This window comes from Sprattus sprattus (assembly GCF_963457725.1).
Source record: "Sprattus sprattus genome assembly, chromosome: 16".
NCBI lineage: Eukaryota > Metazoa > Chordata > Actinopteri > Clupeiformes > Clupeidae > Sprattus > Sprattus sprattus.
This window is the reverse complement of record NC_137914.1, coordinates 14,378,846-14,394,515: the sequence shown is the minus strand read 5'-3', so window position 1 is coordinate 14,394,515 and position 15,670 is coordinate 14,378,846. Positions and strand designations below refer to the sequence as shown.

The 15,670-nt window shown below is 41.2% G+C and overlaps 1 protein-coding gene across 1 annotated transcript; it reads right to left on the bottom strand.

Annotated features, from left to right (window-relative positions):
- Positions 1-871: 871 nt before the first annotated feature.
- Positions 872-15,111, bottom strand: ccdc22 (CCC complex scaffolding subunit CCDC22). The gene is made up of 16 exons (XM_080854530.1): positions 14,729-15,111; positions 13,940-14,117; positions 11,293-11,425; positions 11,017-11,123; positions 10,595-10,679; positions 10,216-10,385; positions 7,438-7,650; positions 5,511-5,702; positions 5,178-5,297; positions 4,930-5,046; positions 3,663-3,764; positions 3,443-3,550; positions 2,987-3,082; positions 2,838-2,897; positions 2,668-2,742; positions 872-2,051 (listed from the first exon to the last, which is right to left on the bottom strand). Exons 1-16 carry the CDS (start codon positions 14,776-14,778, stop codon positions 1,938-1,940), a joined length of 1,920 nt encoding a protein of 639 aa, XP_080710656.1. The 5' UTR covers positions 14,779-15,111; the 3' UTR covers positions 872-1,937.
- Between the last annotated feature and the right edge of the window lie 559 nt (positions 15,112-15,670).

The window sequence follows — 15,670 nt, the reverse complement described above, 5'->3', positions numbered from 1 at the left end:
CCGCTTCCATGTGCTACGTGACAAACGCTAAAGACAAAGTATTTGCTGGAGGGGGGGAATAAGACAAAAGACAAAATATTTGCTGGAGGGGGGGAATGGATGGATTTCGTAAATCACACCGAGACCCATAGGATGTTTTGGTAGTCTATGCATGTTCATTTACACAAACCGTTCAATTAAATTGATACAAACACTGTGCTAAATTCAGGGGCACTGATCAATCGTTCCAAGTACGCTCCAGTGCACAGCATTATTAGAAATGAAAAATAGAAATGAAGCTCAAACAGACAGGCCATTCTGTCTACCCATTGTAACCAACTTCACATTAATGAGATTCTTAATTCCCAAAAATGTGTTTTTTGGTTTTCAGCTATGCTGAAGATCCTCCTGCGGAAGAGTAGCTTCAAGTGACCCTCCTATTAAACTGTTTCACTTTAACCCAACTATGACATTCACAATTCGATTTTTACAGACTAACAATTTCACATATGATTGTATTTCAGTTGATTGCTACATTTCAATTCGTTTCATATGTATGTTTGAAAAATTGCAGAGGCAATCAGCCTTCGGAATTGTGTTTAAAAGTAGATATTAAACAACTCGCCTCAGTCCTACTTTTCCTTCAACCCTTAGCCTATCAAATAGGCTTTTCTAGGAAAACTATTGTCTGCTAATAGATTGCATCAATGTGTTGAACTGAAAATCCTTCAAATCTACCTGTATATCGACATCAATCAGTAAATGTTGTGCAGTTACAAACTGATTGAACCTATCAAAAATTACATTTGCATACCTCAAACAGCTGTGATATATTAATCATATAGAAACAAACTGTCTCGCAAGGAGAAAATATACATCACTGAGCCTCCTGGTGCTTGGGCCACTGTTTAATTATCAGATGGACACATGGAGATGACAAGCAAATGTGTATTTTATGGGCTTTCTGGTATTAAACAGTGAAACAGAGTTCTAGAATTATCTTCCATTTTCACAATTTTGGAAGTGCCTACACTAAGTGGATCTTGGCACAGTCTCGACCTGAATGTTCTTCCCATTGGTAGTCGGCCCTTGAACTGAAGGAGACAGAGTCGATCAACATGAAGGTTACAAAACAAGAATAATAAGCTTTCCCAGTCATTCAAACTCTAGTCTATTCTGCATTTGACCAGTTCCGAGTACAAAGACTGCGTAGAATTAATTGCACCATGAGTCCTCACATTGTACCTTTCCAGTCTGAGGAATTGAGAACTGTCAGCAGACTGTGTGGCAGTTGAGAGCTCTGCGTGTTGACAGTTAAAATGCTAATTACTCAAAAACATATAGATTCAACCAGTACCTACAAAAGGCCCCCATGAAGATTTTTTTAATTTAATTTTTTGCAATCAAGCTAAATCATTATTAATTTGATCAAACTCTGCTGATATTGTTTTATAGCATCTCTTATGTTTTAGTTCTTTATTTTTCCATTCTTGCTGTTAATGAGCCGATTTGATATATTGGGGGGAATCAATGGTCGTAACATATCTTGACAATCAAATGATTACCGTGTGATGTAAAAGCGTTCGTTCTTTATGTATGTAAAAGCGGTCAGGTCTTTCACTCAATGTCATAAACAACTCATTCAAATCGCCAGGATCAAGTTTGTGCCCTTAAAAAAAAAAAAATAACAAAAAAACAAGAACAGTTCTTTCAGTACAAAAAAAATCTCCTTCATGCACAAACTGTGGCCAAAAGCACAGTATGTACAGTATGTGCTTGGACAGGAGAAGCAATGAGGTTGATGAGGGGTGGCTGGTTAAGTGCAGATAGTGAATGCTTCTCTTCTCCTCTCCGCTCCTCTCGAGGCGGTGTCCCCCCGCGGCACACGCCCTCGCAGCGGTCTCACTACTTCGTTTGGCAGCCTTCTCAAAGGGCACTGTGGTGGGTCTCCAAGGAGATCAGGCCTCCTTTATTTTGGCTGCAAGAGTGGAGTTCTCTTGCCGAATGGCCTTGTAGTCTTCCAGAATCTTCTCCAGGTTGGTGATGGTCTTCTTGCTGTTCTCCGTCTCAATCTGCGATGGGGTAGACACATAGATGATGTTAAAACATAAGCTAGGCTGAAATCAGGTCAGTTTACGGATAAAGTCACAGAAAAAAGGCCTGTTCTCAGCTGGTGACACAGAAAAAAGTGCACTGGAGACAAAACCACCCCTCTTGCAGGTGTCTTCATTTTCATTCAAATTCAAATGGAACAGAAATGGATCAATGAACCTATCTGCATAGGTTGCTGTGGTAACGATTTTTTAGCTGTCCAGATTTTCAAAAATCAATCTGGATATGCCAAAAGCAAGGCATTAGACATCTGGGATCAGTTTTAACTTTTGGCATTCACAGCTCACTGGCAGTGAGATCAACTCCAATTCCAAGCAATGCTGCCCCCTGTGGGCTGTCTAAGTCCAATGCATAAAAAAATGTTATTTAATGGTATTCTTCCCTTCCAGTACTTGATTGTTAATGAACTTCTACTGAAAATGAATACGAACTGAAGAGCCTTTACAGAAACCAGCGCCTACATCCCCAGGCACATGCCCATGGCTGACCCCAGAAGTAGATACATGTGAAAGGCACAAGGATGGCCACTAGTATGGCCAGACGAGTGTAGTCCATCACATTTTAGGCAGTGCCTACCTGTTCCTCCAGATCTCTGATCTCTCTCATGATGGTGCCTGTGTCCTCAATCGTCTGGATGAGTTGTGTACAGTTCTGACATTAAAAAAGGACAGTGTGTCAGACACAAGCAAGAGCTTCAACAGTTCTCTTTGGGTGTTCATTTTCAACAGGAAAGGGGAGGCTCTTACCTCATGTAAGGCTGCCAAATATTTGTAAGACTTGCGGACAGATTCATCTTTCTTAGCATCCTTGGGAAAAAACAAAAATATGTAAAGTATAAAAATATAGTGACGTGACACTATGCAATGCAATACACTCAAGGAAAGTGGATATCTACCTTAAAGACCAACTCATCAGTCACAGCAAATGTGCGGTCCAGCTTCCCGGTCAGACTGTTAATCTCTTTCTGCAACTCCTTAGTGTCTGACAAAATCTATAACGACAAACCAAAGGTACCAATCAATTTCCTGTAACAAACAGGGGTACCACTTTACAATAAGACTCCATTGTAAATCGTCTATAAATGGTTTATAAATAGGTTATTAATTAGGTTGTAAACCCTTTGTAAGTCATTAATAAACCATTGTAAATGAGTTATAAACACAGTTTTTATACATCGATGCGGGCTCACTATTTGGGAAGATCCCCATCTTGGCAACCCACTGTCTATCCCTTCACTTGCTCTACTAGCCCAATTGCACACTCCCTACCAAACAGGACTTTTTCATCTATTTCATTAGAAAACATAATGGCCATTTGGTAACCATCACCATGAATAATTCACAGAGTGTACCTTAGTGATCTCCTCTTTTTGTTTCTTAATGTTGCCGACAATCTCCAGAATTCTCATAGTGTATGCGGACCTCGAGACATCTTTTGGCAATTTTTCAAACTCTGTTAACTGAAAGTAGAAGTAACATTTAAACATGATTTATGTGTAGAGAGTCTACCTTCGTTTGTAATAACATTTTATAAGTTTAACTTGATGTAAAAATAAAAAATGTATTCCTCACCAACTGTTTGTAAAGTGCCTCCTTCTTCTTTGCCTCCTCTGCAGACTGACGAATTTTGTCATGAAGCTCCTTGATTTCATCCAACATTCTAGAAGTTTCAACCTGACAGATGAAAAGTTGACATAAGTTGGGTCATGTGAAGCAAAGATGAACACATCTGTGCACATGCAGCTACCATTTGCCTCAAAATCAAAACGCTGTAGGCAAGATTGGGGAATGCTGCTTTTTACAATATATGTTTATATACATATATAGCTGGAGCTGGAATCTTTTGACTAATTAAGCACCCAAATATGTTTCACCGAATCTGTTACCTGCTTGACTTTACCAATGCAGCTGAGGGTTCACTTACTTTTGCGAATACACTAATTCCATGTTTCATGTATTTTTTTGGCTACTGAAACAATTCCCTCTAAACAAGTACATGCGAATGATAAACATAAACCTGACATTTCATCTATGGAAAATTGGTGATGAAAAAAATGAAAAATCATGGTAAAACAACAGAAAACTCTAAAGTGCTCAAGGGGTTTACATACTTTCAAGTGGCACTGTATATTAAAAAAAAAACTTCAATAGATGCCCTATAAATCACAACTACAATTTCAACACATTCCAACTTTATTAAAAAGTCAGGAGACTGGTAAAAGACTGGTATTCCAGCCAGTCAATTATTTTTCCAATCATACAAAGAGGGAGGGCAGGACTACAGTCACGGACACTGGCAAAGGTAAGCAAGCATTGCTTACATTGCTAATAGAAGTTATCATAGTCAAATATGAACACTCATTCCTCATATTTGTGGAAGCAATCAGCTACTCAATGCATAGATGGAGAACAAACATGCCGGAGGTTCCATTTTGAAGACCAGGGCCCATATTTACAAATGTTTAAATAAGGTCAACCAACCTACTCAGTGCTGAAATGTAATGGACTAACATGTGATTGTAAAATGAAACTTCGTTCTGTGTACACAAACGTTACAGTACAGATGCATTTTCAAAACTGCAAAAATACTTTGTGTTTGAGTAGTCTGTTATTATTTCATGTCACTCATCAACCAATCAAGGAGGTCTTTGAAATAAAGCTTGTATGAGCCATAGCAATGGAGCTTTCTCCTAACTTAGGAGTTAAGTTAAAGTTGGTCTCAACAGTTTAGCGAATCGGATTTAGGTGTCTAACTTTTAGTGTGATATAATATGCTTTGAGAGTACGGGCCCAGAACTCGATAATTCCAAAATCTGGGTGGTGTGGGTGTTGGCGGTACCTCTTGATTGCTGCAGAGCTCCTTCAGCCTGTGCTGTTCCTCGAGGAGGGGGGCTTTGTGCTTTTCCCACTGGGCCTTGAGACTGTCCAGCCTCTTAACACTAGCCTCCACAAGGTTCTGGCAGAAATAAACACATACACATGGTCAAGAAATAACAGGTCATGTATGTTCTGTACATATTTGAAGACAAACAAAATCACCTAATTCCATTCCATTAGTATTATGGTGAGAATCCAGAGAGCACCAACCTGCAACTTGTCTAGATTGCACTGACCCTCTGGCAAGAGATCAATCGACTGTTTCTTCACTTTGATTGATTCTTCCTTCTCAGCTTTGCTCTTCTCTAGTTCTTTCAGCTCTTCTGACACCTGAAACACACACACACACACACACACACACACACACACACACACACACACACACACACACACACACACACACACACACACACACACACACACGTTATCTAGTCAGTTAGTGAGGAACACCATCTTGTATGGTAATCTAAAGCCGTTTTGCGTGCATGGATCAGTTGAATGACAATCCAAATCCACGCTTCTGCGATCACACACTCAAGGCACCTGATTGATGGACGTGGTTAACTGCCTCATGTCACCGCCCACTTCCTCCATCTGGACGGAGAGCTGGTGCAGCTGCTGCTGTAGGGTGGAGATCTCCTCCTGCTGCTGCACCCGCAGGTCCTCCTCCGACTGGTGCGAGCTGGGCAAGGAGCTGACCGCTGCTGCCATCTGCTGGGCACTCTTCTCTGGCTCCTGGAAGGGTGGAAGGGGGCATTATTACAACAGCAATGACGTGAGATTACTGTTGGCATCTTCAAATACATCACTGAAGCCAAGTTACAGTACAGTGAGGCTACATTTCTTGTCAGTACTTGTTGTGCTCTCCTTGCAGAGGTATCTATTCTGGGCTATCCTTGAACAGCATACTAACTAAAGGCCTACAGTCATTCTGCATTCTTGGTAAAGTTTGCATTGGAAAATTGAGTCTTTGTAAATTCAAAGTCGGAGCAATAGGCAAAAAAACACATCATAATGTCCTAAATGGAACACAATCATTCCATGAAGTTTACAGAGTTCAACCCGTTTCATCAAAGACTTGACCAGATTAATTCTAGCGAGCACCCTAGAAAGCAATTGCTTATACTTCCCCTGATAGCCACATCAGGGATATCAACATAAAGATCCGGTCATAATTCAGTAATACAGCTGAACCGATCGTATGTGTGTGTGTGAGAATCATGGCAGAGTGTCACTTCCACTTTGACTTCAGCTTTGCTATGGCTATTATGGCTATCCCTTCGACATGCTGAGAATGCTATGGAAACTCATTTAAACAGGACTGGAACTAAACTGTATAGGGATGTGTTGCCTTTTTTTAACTCAAACAGTAGAACAAGACAATGTGACTGATACAGAGAAAAAAAAAATCATCCTTCCTGCCTTTATATCCTTGACAATTTTCCAAACTGACAATGTAGTCTTTGTCTGCATTTACAGAAAGACTCTTGGGCCTCTCTTGGTCTATCTGACAACAAACAAACAAAGGTTGTGCATTGTGCAAGGGCCTCTTCTTCCCCTAGACCTAATGAGGGTACTATTCACAATTAGAAGGATACCTCTCCTTTTTGAAGCAGTCTGGTTGATGTTTACTGTTTGTGAGAGTGGAATAATTGTAGTCTAGTGGAGAACATGAAAGACTGCTTCTGTAAGGAATGACCACCGAGTGACATTCTTTAGGTAGATGGAAACAGTAGTGTGGTGGTTTGTCATTGAATTGATGGAAATGAATGAACTGACATCTGCATGTAGAACGCATTAATCCTCAGATGGAGGTGTAGTCTAACACATACAGTTTGCCATTAAATAAAGGCAGCTAAGAAGTGGAGCAGATGTTCAATCGAAATGTGTGGACCTTGCTCAAAGCTGAATAATGTGTTGCACATGTATTAGCTCTTCAGATGTCTGCTTTTCAGCTTTTGCCTGCTCCCAGAGAGAGAGAGAAAGTGAGTGAGTGAGAGTGTGTGTGCGTGCATAAGCTCTAGGTTCGTGGGAAACACAGAGGCAGAAGTGCAAAAGTTTCTGTCCTAAAATACATCCGCAAGAAGGTCAATTTGTCATTTCTTTCAGCCCTGCCATTGCCAAAACCACATTAACTCTGACCATAGTGGTCTTGCAATGTTATTTTGGTTGGTCCAAGTGATATGGAAAAAGACTGGATCAGCTAGAAGATCAGACCACAAACATGGAGATCACAGCAGGGCAAAGTGAGGGGGGAGTTGACATTGGTAGGATATGCTTGGATGAAAAGTTTGATAGCCACAGTACTGGCCTTCCGATGAGGCACAAATGAATTACTGCCCTCCAATTAACTCCATCGCTACCACGATCCATGTAGGATGCACTTGTTCTACTATTATGAAATGAAACCAATACTTGGACTTTCATTGAGAAACAGACTCCAGTCTGAACTGTTGTGTTTCATGCGTACCTGTGTGAAGGTGAATTTCTCCGTGTGGGTGAAGCGCGTGCCCTTATTGAGAACGTCTCCTCCCGCTGCTGCCCCGCCAAACGACTGCAGCAGCTCAGCGAGGTCAGAGGTCGACCGCTGAGCACCCTGGGAGTCGGGTCGCGGATGTGCGGCCGCTTGGAGCTGCTCCTCAATCCGCCGCTGCAGACGGGATCGCTTCCTAGAGCGATATTCCTACAGATGGAAGGAGAGAAGACATCAAAGCCTGTATGACACACTGCAAAGAAGGAGATTGGACCGGACTGACCTGAAATCCTGAAAGCCTGCTTTTAAGCATTATCATTTTAGCTGCTTTCTTAACACAGGGAGTTTGAGAATTGTCCGAAACTATTAGGATTTCCTTGCAGATTGTATTTAAGCATTCATATTCCATTGAGGGAGAGCTGTTTTGGGAATGCTTCACAAGCGCACTCTTACTATAAGATATGATTTGGAGAGAAATGGAACATTACTTCATCTGAGCTTTCACTGGAAAACTGTTGCTCCAAAAACAAAGGTTCATGTGATTTTTTTGGCAACTACGCAATATGTAATGATTTGCAACTTCTGTCACTGCAGCCCCATAATACAAAACTGAATTAACTTCCCAACCACTCAGCGTGATTTTCATGTTTAAATTTTTTATTTATTTTTTAAAAGAGGCTAGCCCACTCCTCTGCTTTTTGACTGTGAATTGATGGTCCATCAGAAAAGGACAACAAAGAGACATTCAGGTCATGGTGTCAGTCTAACTCTCCCCTGGGTCTGACACAGGAGCTTCTGTGAAAGGTCAGGGGACAGCATGACATGAGACTTTTGAGGAAGCACGCTACATTTCACATGCTATCGCAGTTCTTTTCACAAACCATTTTTCTACTTGTTAGGCTATGTGTTTGTTAACAGCACAAACAAAGGTGATTGAGCAAATGTGAATGAGCCCCATAAAGTCTGCAATGTACAAGTACACTTATGACACTTCCTAAAGGAGACAATTCAAATGATAGATTTTTTTTGACTATTTTGAGCCAAATACTAAAATAGCTTACAAAACTTTCTTTAGTTTTAGATTAGACCATCACATTTTTAGCAGCTCTAAATACATGTCATACCGTCTGTCACTACCCTGAAACAGCCCCATATGTATGTGTGCATAGGCATGCCAATCTGCCCACAATGTATTGCAAGGGAGGGTCCTGTCAACAAAATATTCCCTGACATGAACTTTTTGAAAAGCTTTTCACCTCTGAGCACCTCACGTCCCATGTTGAATTTCACACCAAACTTGCGATTGCTCACTTCCCAGCTTCTCACTCTGTATGTGTGTATGCTGATTGTGTGAGAATATAAACAGACCAAGCTAAACAGTATGCAGTAGTAGAAAGTAAAAATGAAAATGACAAGTCTCCATCACACCAGACTGAGGTAATGCCAGTATGGTCGAATGCCATATTTCACTTTCCAGCTGACCTGAAATTCCTCTCATTTACCTTCGAGGTCAAACTGACCCATGCAGTGAATGTCAGCCCTGTTTCAGAGAGCCAAAGCACACTGGTGCCAACACTCAACCATCCAGGTTCCAAGCTTTATTTAGCCATTGGCTTAGACAATTGTCACCACCAAGATATGCAGAGGTTCCTGGAATACTATATCAAGATATCAAGTAGTCCAACAAGCACGATCATGTTCTCCTGTGTATTTTATGACATTTCTACAATCACCAAATAATTTATGTCAATCTGCTGGGAATGTGCTGAAAGTACAGTCCTAAATCCTGGCAAAAGGTTTGTTGATACTTGAGCTCTACACTAGAGGCTTTTTTCCTCATGAGTGCACACATTAGGCTGACAGCTAGAGGAACGTGAGGAAAATGTAGCTGAATTTGACAAAAAGTGTAATGGATTATAATTAAAGACTGTAAATTTAAATCTTCAACCATTACAAACCCATCACCACAATATTATGTCCCACAAATAATGTGTCAGATACCAGAGATTCAATTTTTTTCCCCTTAAAAGAAAAGAGTACAACCAGTTCAGACTCATTGGCAGCAACACTGCTGACAAAAGTCACTTTCACCTCGCTATACCCTAGGGCTCTGCGATTTGGCAGAAAATCGTTATGAACCATTCTCTTTTTTTCTGTCTACATGAACATGATTCAATAATAGTTTTCTTTATTAAAACTATACGACGTTCCCCAGTAACTAGGGCAATGTGGGGCCTTTCACCAAGGTCAGTAGGTAGCAATGGCACTATCTGACCATAAATACTGTGCCATCACATGTCAAAGAATACAATCTCCATTGTGAACAGTCATAAAGATGGTTTCAGTATTGATTTTGACTGCACTGCCAAACCTTAACATAGCCTTCAAGATGTTACAATCATCGCTTTTCTAAATTATATGTCATAATGGTAATGGGAAACATTATTTAATCACGTAAATCAATAGCTCACAACATTGAAATCAGGCAACTGCTCTAACATGTCCTATGAAGAATCCATTCAACGACAGACCCATGTGATTGACGTAACAGGAAGAAACTTTGTCTACCGTTATTGTCGTAACTCTGTTGTCACTCCAGATAAGTGCTGCCACCGGTGTTTGAGCGACAGCAGAGGAAACACTCATCTTGCGACTATTGCGATGTTGCGGCATTTTTCACATTGTTGAAAAACTAAAACTTGAATAAACTGAATTAATTCGATATACTGCCCAGCCCTACCAGACCCCAAACTACCTTCAGGGAAGGGCACTAACCTTGGGTGTGAGTCGGGACAAGAGGCCTTGGCTGTTCCACTCCGACTCCCACTCCTGGGCGGCACTGAGCTCGGAGGCATGGTGCTCCAACAGGGAGGCAGGCACTGAGATACGCTTGGAAGGCTGGGCAGTCACCACTGGCAAAAAGTCCCTGTAGTACTCCTTGACCTCTGGCAGGTGGTCATGCAGATGTGTATGTGTATGCGCACACAGACACACACACAGACACACAGACACACACACACAATCACACCCAAACACAAACATCTCTGAATTCTGAGGACAAGATCAAACTTGTGATATTAATTGCATAACATGCAACACCTGAGGCAAAACTGCAAATGAGTGCTGTCGCACTCAGGAACAAAATGCAACGCACCTTTGGGCTGCTTGTTCTGTGGTACTTTGAGAGAATAAGGTACACTCAGAGGCTGTGAGGAAAACCTGTGACATGGACCCCGGCTCTGAAATCACAGCAAAGCCAAAAACACGTCAGACACAGAGAAGTGATGGCACTGGCGGGTGAGCGACAGCAGACAAAGATATATATACTAACCATTACTAAAACTACCATAACTTTTTAATGTTTGTCACTGGTGGACAAATATCACTGATAATCAAAGTAATTAATATGCATTAAATGTTAAACCGTAACAAACAAGACATTATGAGGCAAAAAGACCCCTAAAAATACCTGAATGTGTAGAAGAATGAACACAGTTTAAGAAAGAAGATGGTGGGAAACGTAAAGAGGTATTGTGTTGTGCATTGTCTGATCTTTCCTAGTAGTGACTAGCGTACCTGTGTTTTGCGCTGGAGAGGCAGTCGACAGGTAGGGGGGAGCCATGGCACAGCCAGCTGCGCTTTGATCTGATCAGCAATGGCCTTCTGCAAGAGCACTGACTTACCTACACAGTTCAAAGACAAGGAGAGGCAAAGAAAGGTGACGTCATCCATGACTAAGCACATATACAACAACAAAAATCACTTTATGTATTCATGCAGGATTTAGGAAACACATTTCCTGAGGTTGTGAAATACCATAGAGAGGAAAGGTCTGTCCATTCTGTATTTTACCTGCAGGCTGATCGGAGGCCTCTGCACTTTCTCTAGGAAGCTTCTCCACAAGGAACATAAGCAAGGACCGGATCTCTGGTTCATTGCTGTAGAGGAACGTCTGGTAGCCAATCTCCCCCTTATAGCCCAGGTCCTGGACAAGACACAAACCAATATGATGTTTAAAGTGTACCAGCAGCAATTCTGTTAAAGGACTGTGTGGTTTGAAGTATTCTCCTTACATACCCCTTTCAATCTAGTAGTTACTATTGGCTTCCATGGTTGTGCTGCTCAACTCCCATTCAAAAGATTGTAAAAACACTATGCATTATAAGATACAGTGCTACTTGAAAGTATGTGAACCCCTTGAGCACTTAAGCGTTTTCTGTTGTTTTACCATGATTTTTCATTTTTTTATCACCAATTTTCCATAGATGAAATGTCAGGTTTATGTTTATCATTTGCATGTACTTGTTAAGAGGAAATTGTTTGAGTAGCCGAAAAACTACATGAAACATGGAATTAGTCCATTTCAAAAGTAAGTGAACCCCCAGCTGAATTGATAAAGTCAAGCAGGTAACAGATTCAGTGAAACTTATTTGGGTCAATTGAGCAAACCGATCATCTGAGACATCCTTAAGGAAAGGTTTGGGCAACACAGATTAAAAGAGAGAGGAAACCAACCAAACTACTGTAGTGCCAAGGTGTACCCACACAGATCAACAATGCAGAAAGGAAACAAGATATCCGAGAACATCAGGAAGAAGGTTCTGACAGCCCATCAGTCTTGGGAAAGCTATAAGACCATCTCCAAAAGATTCCAGCTCCATCCATCCATCCAAGACAAATAATTTTGAAATGGAGGGCATTCAACATGACCGTATCTCTGCCTAGAAGTGGACGCCCATCAAGACCATCACCAAGAAGCACCAGAAGAAGAATAAATCAGGTAAAAGTCAACCCACACATAACCTCTAAAGAGTTTCGGACCTCTCTGGCAGCATCTGGGGTAAATGTACATGGGTCTACAATCAGACGAAAATTGTTGGTTTTGATCGTGACAAAATAATTCTATCTCGGACTCATCTGTCCAAAGAAGGGACTTCCAGAAGGCCTTTGGTTTATCCAAGTGCTCTCGGGCAAAGTTGAAACTGGCAGTTTTGTTCTTTCTTGAGAGCAGAGGCTTCCTTCTGGCAACCCGATCATGAAAGTCATGTCTATTCAATTTTCGTCTGATTGTAGACCCATGTACATTTACTCCAGATGCTGCCAGAGAGGTCTGAAACTCTTTAGAGGTGATGTGTGGGTTGACTTTTACCTGATTTATTCTTCTTCTGATGCTTCTTGGTGATGGTTTTGATGGGCGTCCACTTCTAGACAGAGATGCGGTCATGTTGAATGCCCTCCATTTCTAAATTATTTGTCTTGGATGGATGGATGGAGCTGGAATCTTTTGGAGATGGTCTTATAGCTTTCCCAAGACTGATGGGCTGTCAGAACCTTCTTCCTGATGTTCTCGGATATCTCATTTCCTTTCGGCATTGTTGATCTGTGTAGGTACACCTTGGCACTACAGTAGTTTGGTTGGTTTCCTCTCTCTTTTAATCTGTGTTGCCCAAACCTTTCCCTAAGGATGTCTCAGATGATCGGTTTGCTTAATTGACTAATTAAGCACCCAAATAAGTTTCACTGAATCTGTTACCTGCTTGACTTTACCAATTCAGCTGGGGGTTCACTTACTTTTGAAATGGACTAATTCCATGTTTCATGTAGTCTTTTGGCTACTCAAACAATTCCCTCTAAAAAAAGTACATGCAAATGATAAACATAAACCTGACATTCCTTCTATGGAAAATTGGTGATGAAAAAAATGAAAAATCATGGTAAAACAACAGAAAACTCCTAAGTGGTCAAGGGGTTCACATACTTTAAAGTGGCACTGTAACTATAAATAACCCATTCAGTATATACTGTATTGGGAGGCTAACTGCTTTAAAACAAACACTGAACTGCTTTTCCTTAGTGTAGGCAATTAGCTGCTTTTTCCCAGTTGAAAGGTAGTTAAACCAAAGAGCAAAAAATGCTTAATGTTACACAATCTGACTACACTTTGAGGACTTCTAAATTGCAACCCGTAAGACACAACTCTTTATGAACATACCAGCAGCAAAGCAAACTGCAAAACCAATGCAGTTGTGAACTGTCTCTGAATTAAGTTTGATGTATCTACCAAGCACTGCTTTTAGTATAGCTAAATCCCCCTTGCAAATTATCTGTTTTGTATGGCCTCATGCTTCACATTCACACAAGTTTGTTAGAGCCACAGTTCAACTGACAAGTATAAAAACAGTGTAATAATTGATTCACACATGCATATTATAACCCCATGCAAATGGTTCCTGCTTCACAGTATTGCCTTACTGTAGGTGAACAAAGCTGTGCATAGATATGTATTTAGGGCAAAAATGCAATGATTATTCCCATGTCCCAGTAGCAGTTCATGCTGGTTCTATTTTAACTACAGTCTGTTTTTGAAAAGCACTTCAAGCAGGTGACCAAAGACAAATGCGAGTACCAATTCACATTCATGAAACAACATGAATGCACATAACTCATGCTGCCATCGATCACACCCCACAGACCAACCCACCCCAGCTCTGTGGGATACCTGACAGGCCTGGGCTAGACTCATGCCCAGACGGAAGCGGGCAGACATCCCAGGGGGCAGCAGATGGGAGAGGCCGCTGCCCAGCGCAGCGTCGATGACACGCAAGCATCGCACCACAGCTTCCACGATCAGCTCGCTGGTGAACTGCTTTACACTCTCCACATCCTCTCCCACATCCCTATGAAGAGAGTTACAGACTACTTTTAAAAGTGACATTTCAAGAGAAAGATATTAACAACATACAAGTTTATGCATTTGCTACCAGTCAGGAGTCTCTTAGGGCAAACTTTATGTTGGCCTACATTATTGCCACTACAGGCAATGCTGACCCTGTAGACAATGTTTTATTTCAAAGGATAAGGCTGACAGCATGCACACCAAGCAGTAGGACAGACAACTGAAGCATGAAAAACCTACAACTGTGTATATGCCAGGTCTCATGGCATGCAAATGGGCAATTTAATGCACAACACATCTCTGAGGTCGAATTTCCCTGCAATATAGAAACGTATTGCTTGAAATGACCCAATCATTCACAACAACTTCATAAGCTAAGTTACACTTAGATCGGAGTGACATTTTGCTACCTAGGTTAGGCCAGCACTGTAAAATGTTGAACACCTGTAAAACAATCAGCCAGTAAAAAGTGCAGTGCCATAGGTGGTAGAAAGGCTGTGCAAGTTTTTCGAGGGTTGTCCCGTGAAAAAAACTGTCAGAAGGTGGTTTTGCTCACAAGAAAGAGCACAGCCAGCCTTAAAAAACAATCTCAGTTAACATCAAGTTACTTACGTGCCAACCTGCCTGAGCGAATGAATCAAAATTCTGTCAACTTCCTCCATCGCTCCAAGAAATGGCCAGCTTCGTGATAACTCTCTTCTGAAACGATAAGCTCCACCACCACTCCCGAAATGGAATTCATATGGTTCTTCTACAAAATCACTTTTAAAGCATCAACTGCACTTCAAATTAGCTTACGCGCTAGCTAGCTACTGCAGGGTGGCTAGCTTCTAGCGACCAGGGGTCTCCAAACGCCAGGGTAACCGAGGAAATTAGCTAAAGGATGCTAGCGATTGAAAATACTCTTTCGTCCCATTTTGTAAGCATGAAGACTCCGTTTATTTTTTATCAGCGCTATACTTTTCATCACACCGCCTGTTTCCAGTAAACTACTCTGCTCCTATGTTTGACAATCGAAGAATGTCTAAAATTCTGCATCTCAAAGTAGACAGGAAGTCATATGCGAGCAGTAGTGTTTCGCATTGCCTTGTGGGACTTTTGGTTTTGATTAATCTACAATCGGAGGGAGCTTGAGGAAGCAATATCGGTAACAAAACTACATTTTCCTAAGTGCATTTCGCATAAGGGTCGCATGACCACGGATGACGCTCAGGCACGTGCGCAACATCGAGTGAATGAGGGTTGTAGAATCTTTTTTGATCATTGGAAATGATACACAGTTGGCTAAAAACTAACTAGTAAAAGGCTAGTAAGACAAAATCTTGTACGAACCAATGATATATTAAATATAAACCACATGGTCGTTTACGTGCCACCATTTTTTCCAGGTTATATCAACCCCCTTCAGGGTAGTTTGAACATGAACCAGGTCGGAAAAATTGGAAAAATTACAAATGACAAATTATAAAAAATAAAAAAAAGTATAGCCTATATATCACAAATATGCAATTTTACATTGTGAATAAAAAATGACAGCACAGATGTAATAGTTTG

Excerpts from the sequence above, each read along its gene's own strand:
- ccdc22 (XM_080854530.1), bottom strand. The coding sequence starts at position 14,778 with ATGGAGGAAGTTGACAGAATTTTGATTCATTCGCTCAGGCAGGTTGGC. Across the intron at positions 11,124-11,292 it reads GGCCTCCGATCAGCCTGCAG|GTAAGTCAGTGCTCTTGCAG; the intron begins GTAAAATACAGA and ends TGAACTGTGTAG. Across the intron at positions 10,386-10,594 it reads ACAGAACAAGCAGCCCAAAG|AGGTCAAGGAGTACTACAGG; the intron begins GTGCGTTGCATT and ends ACCACCTGCCAG.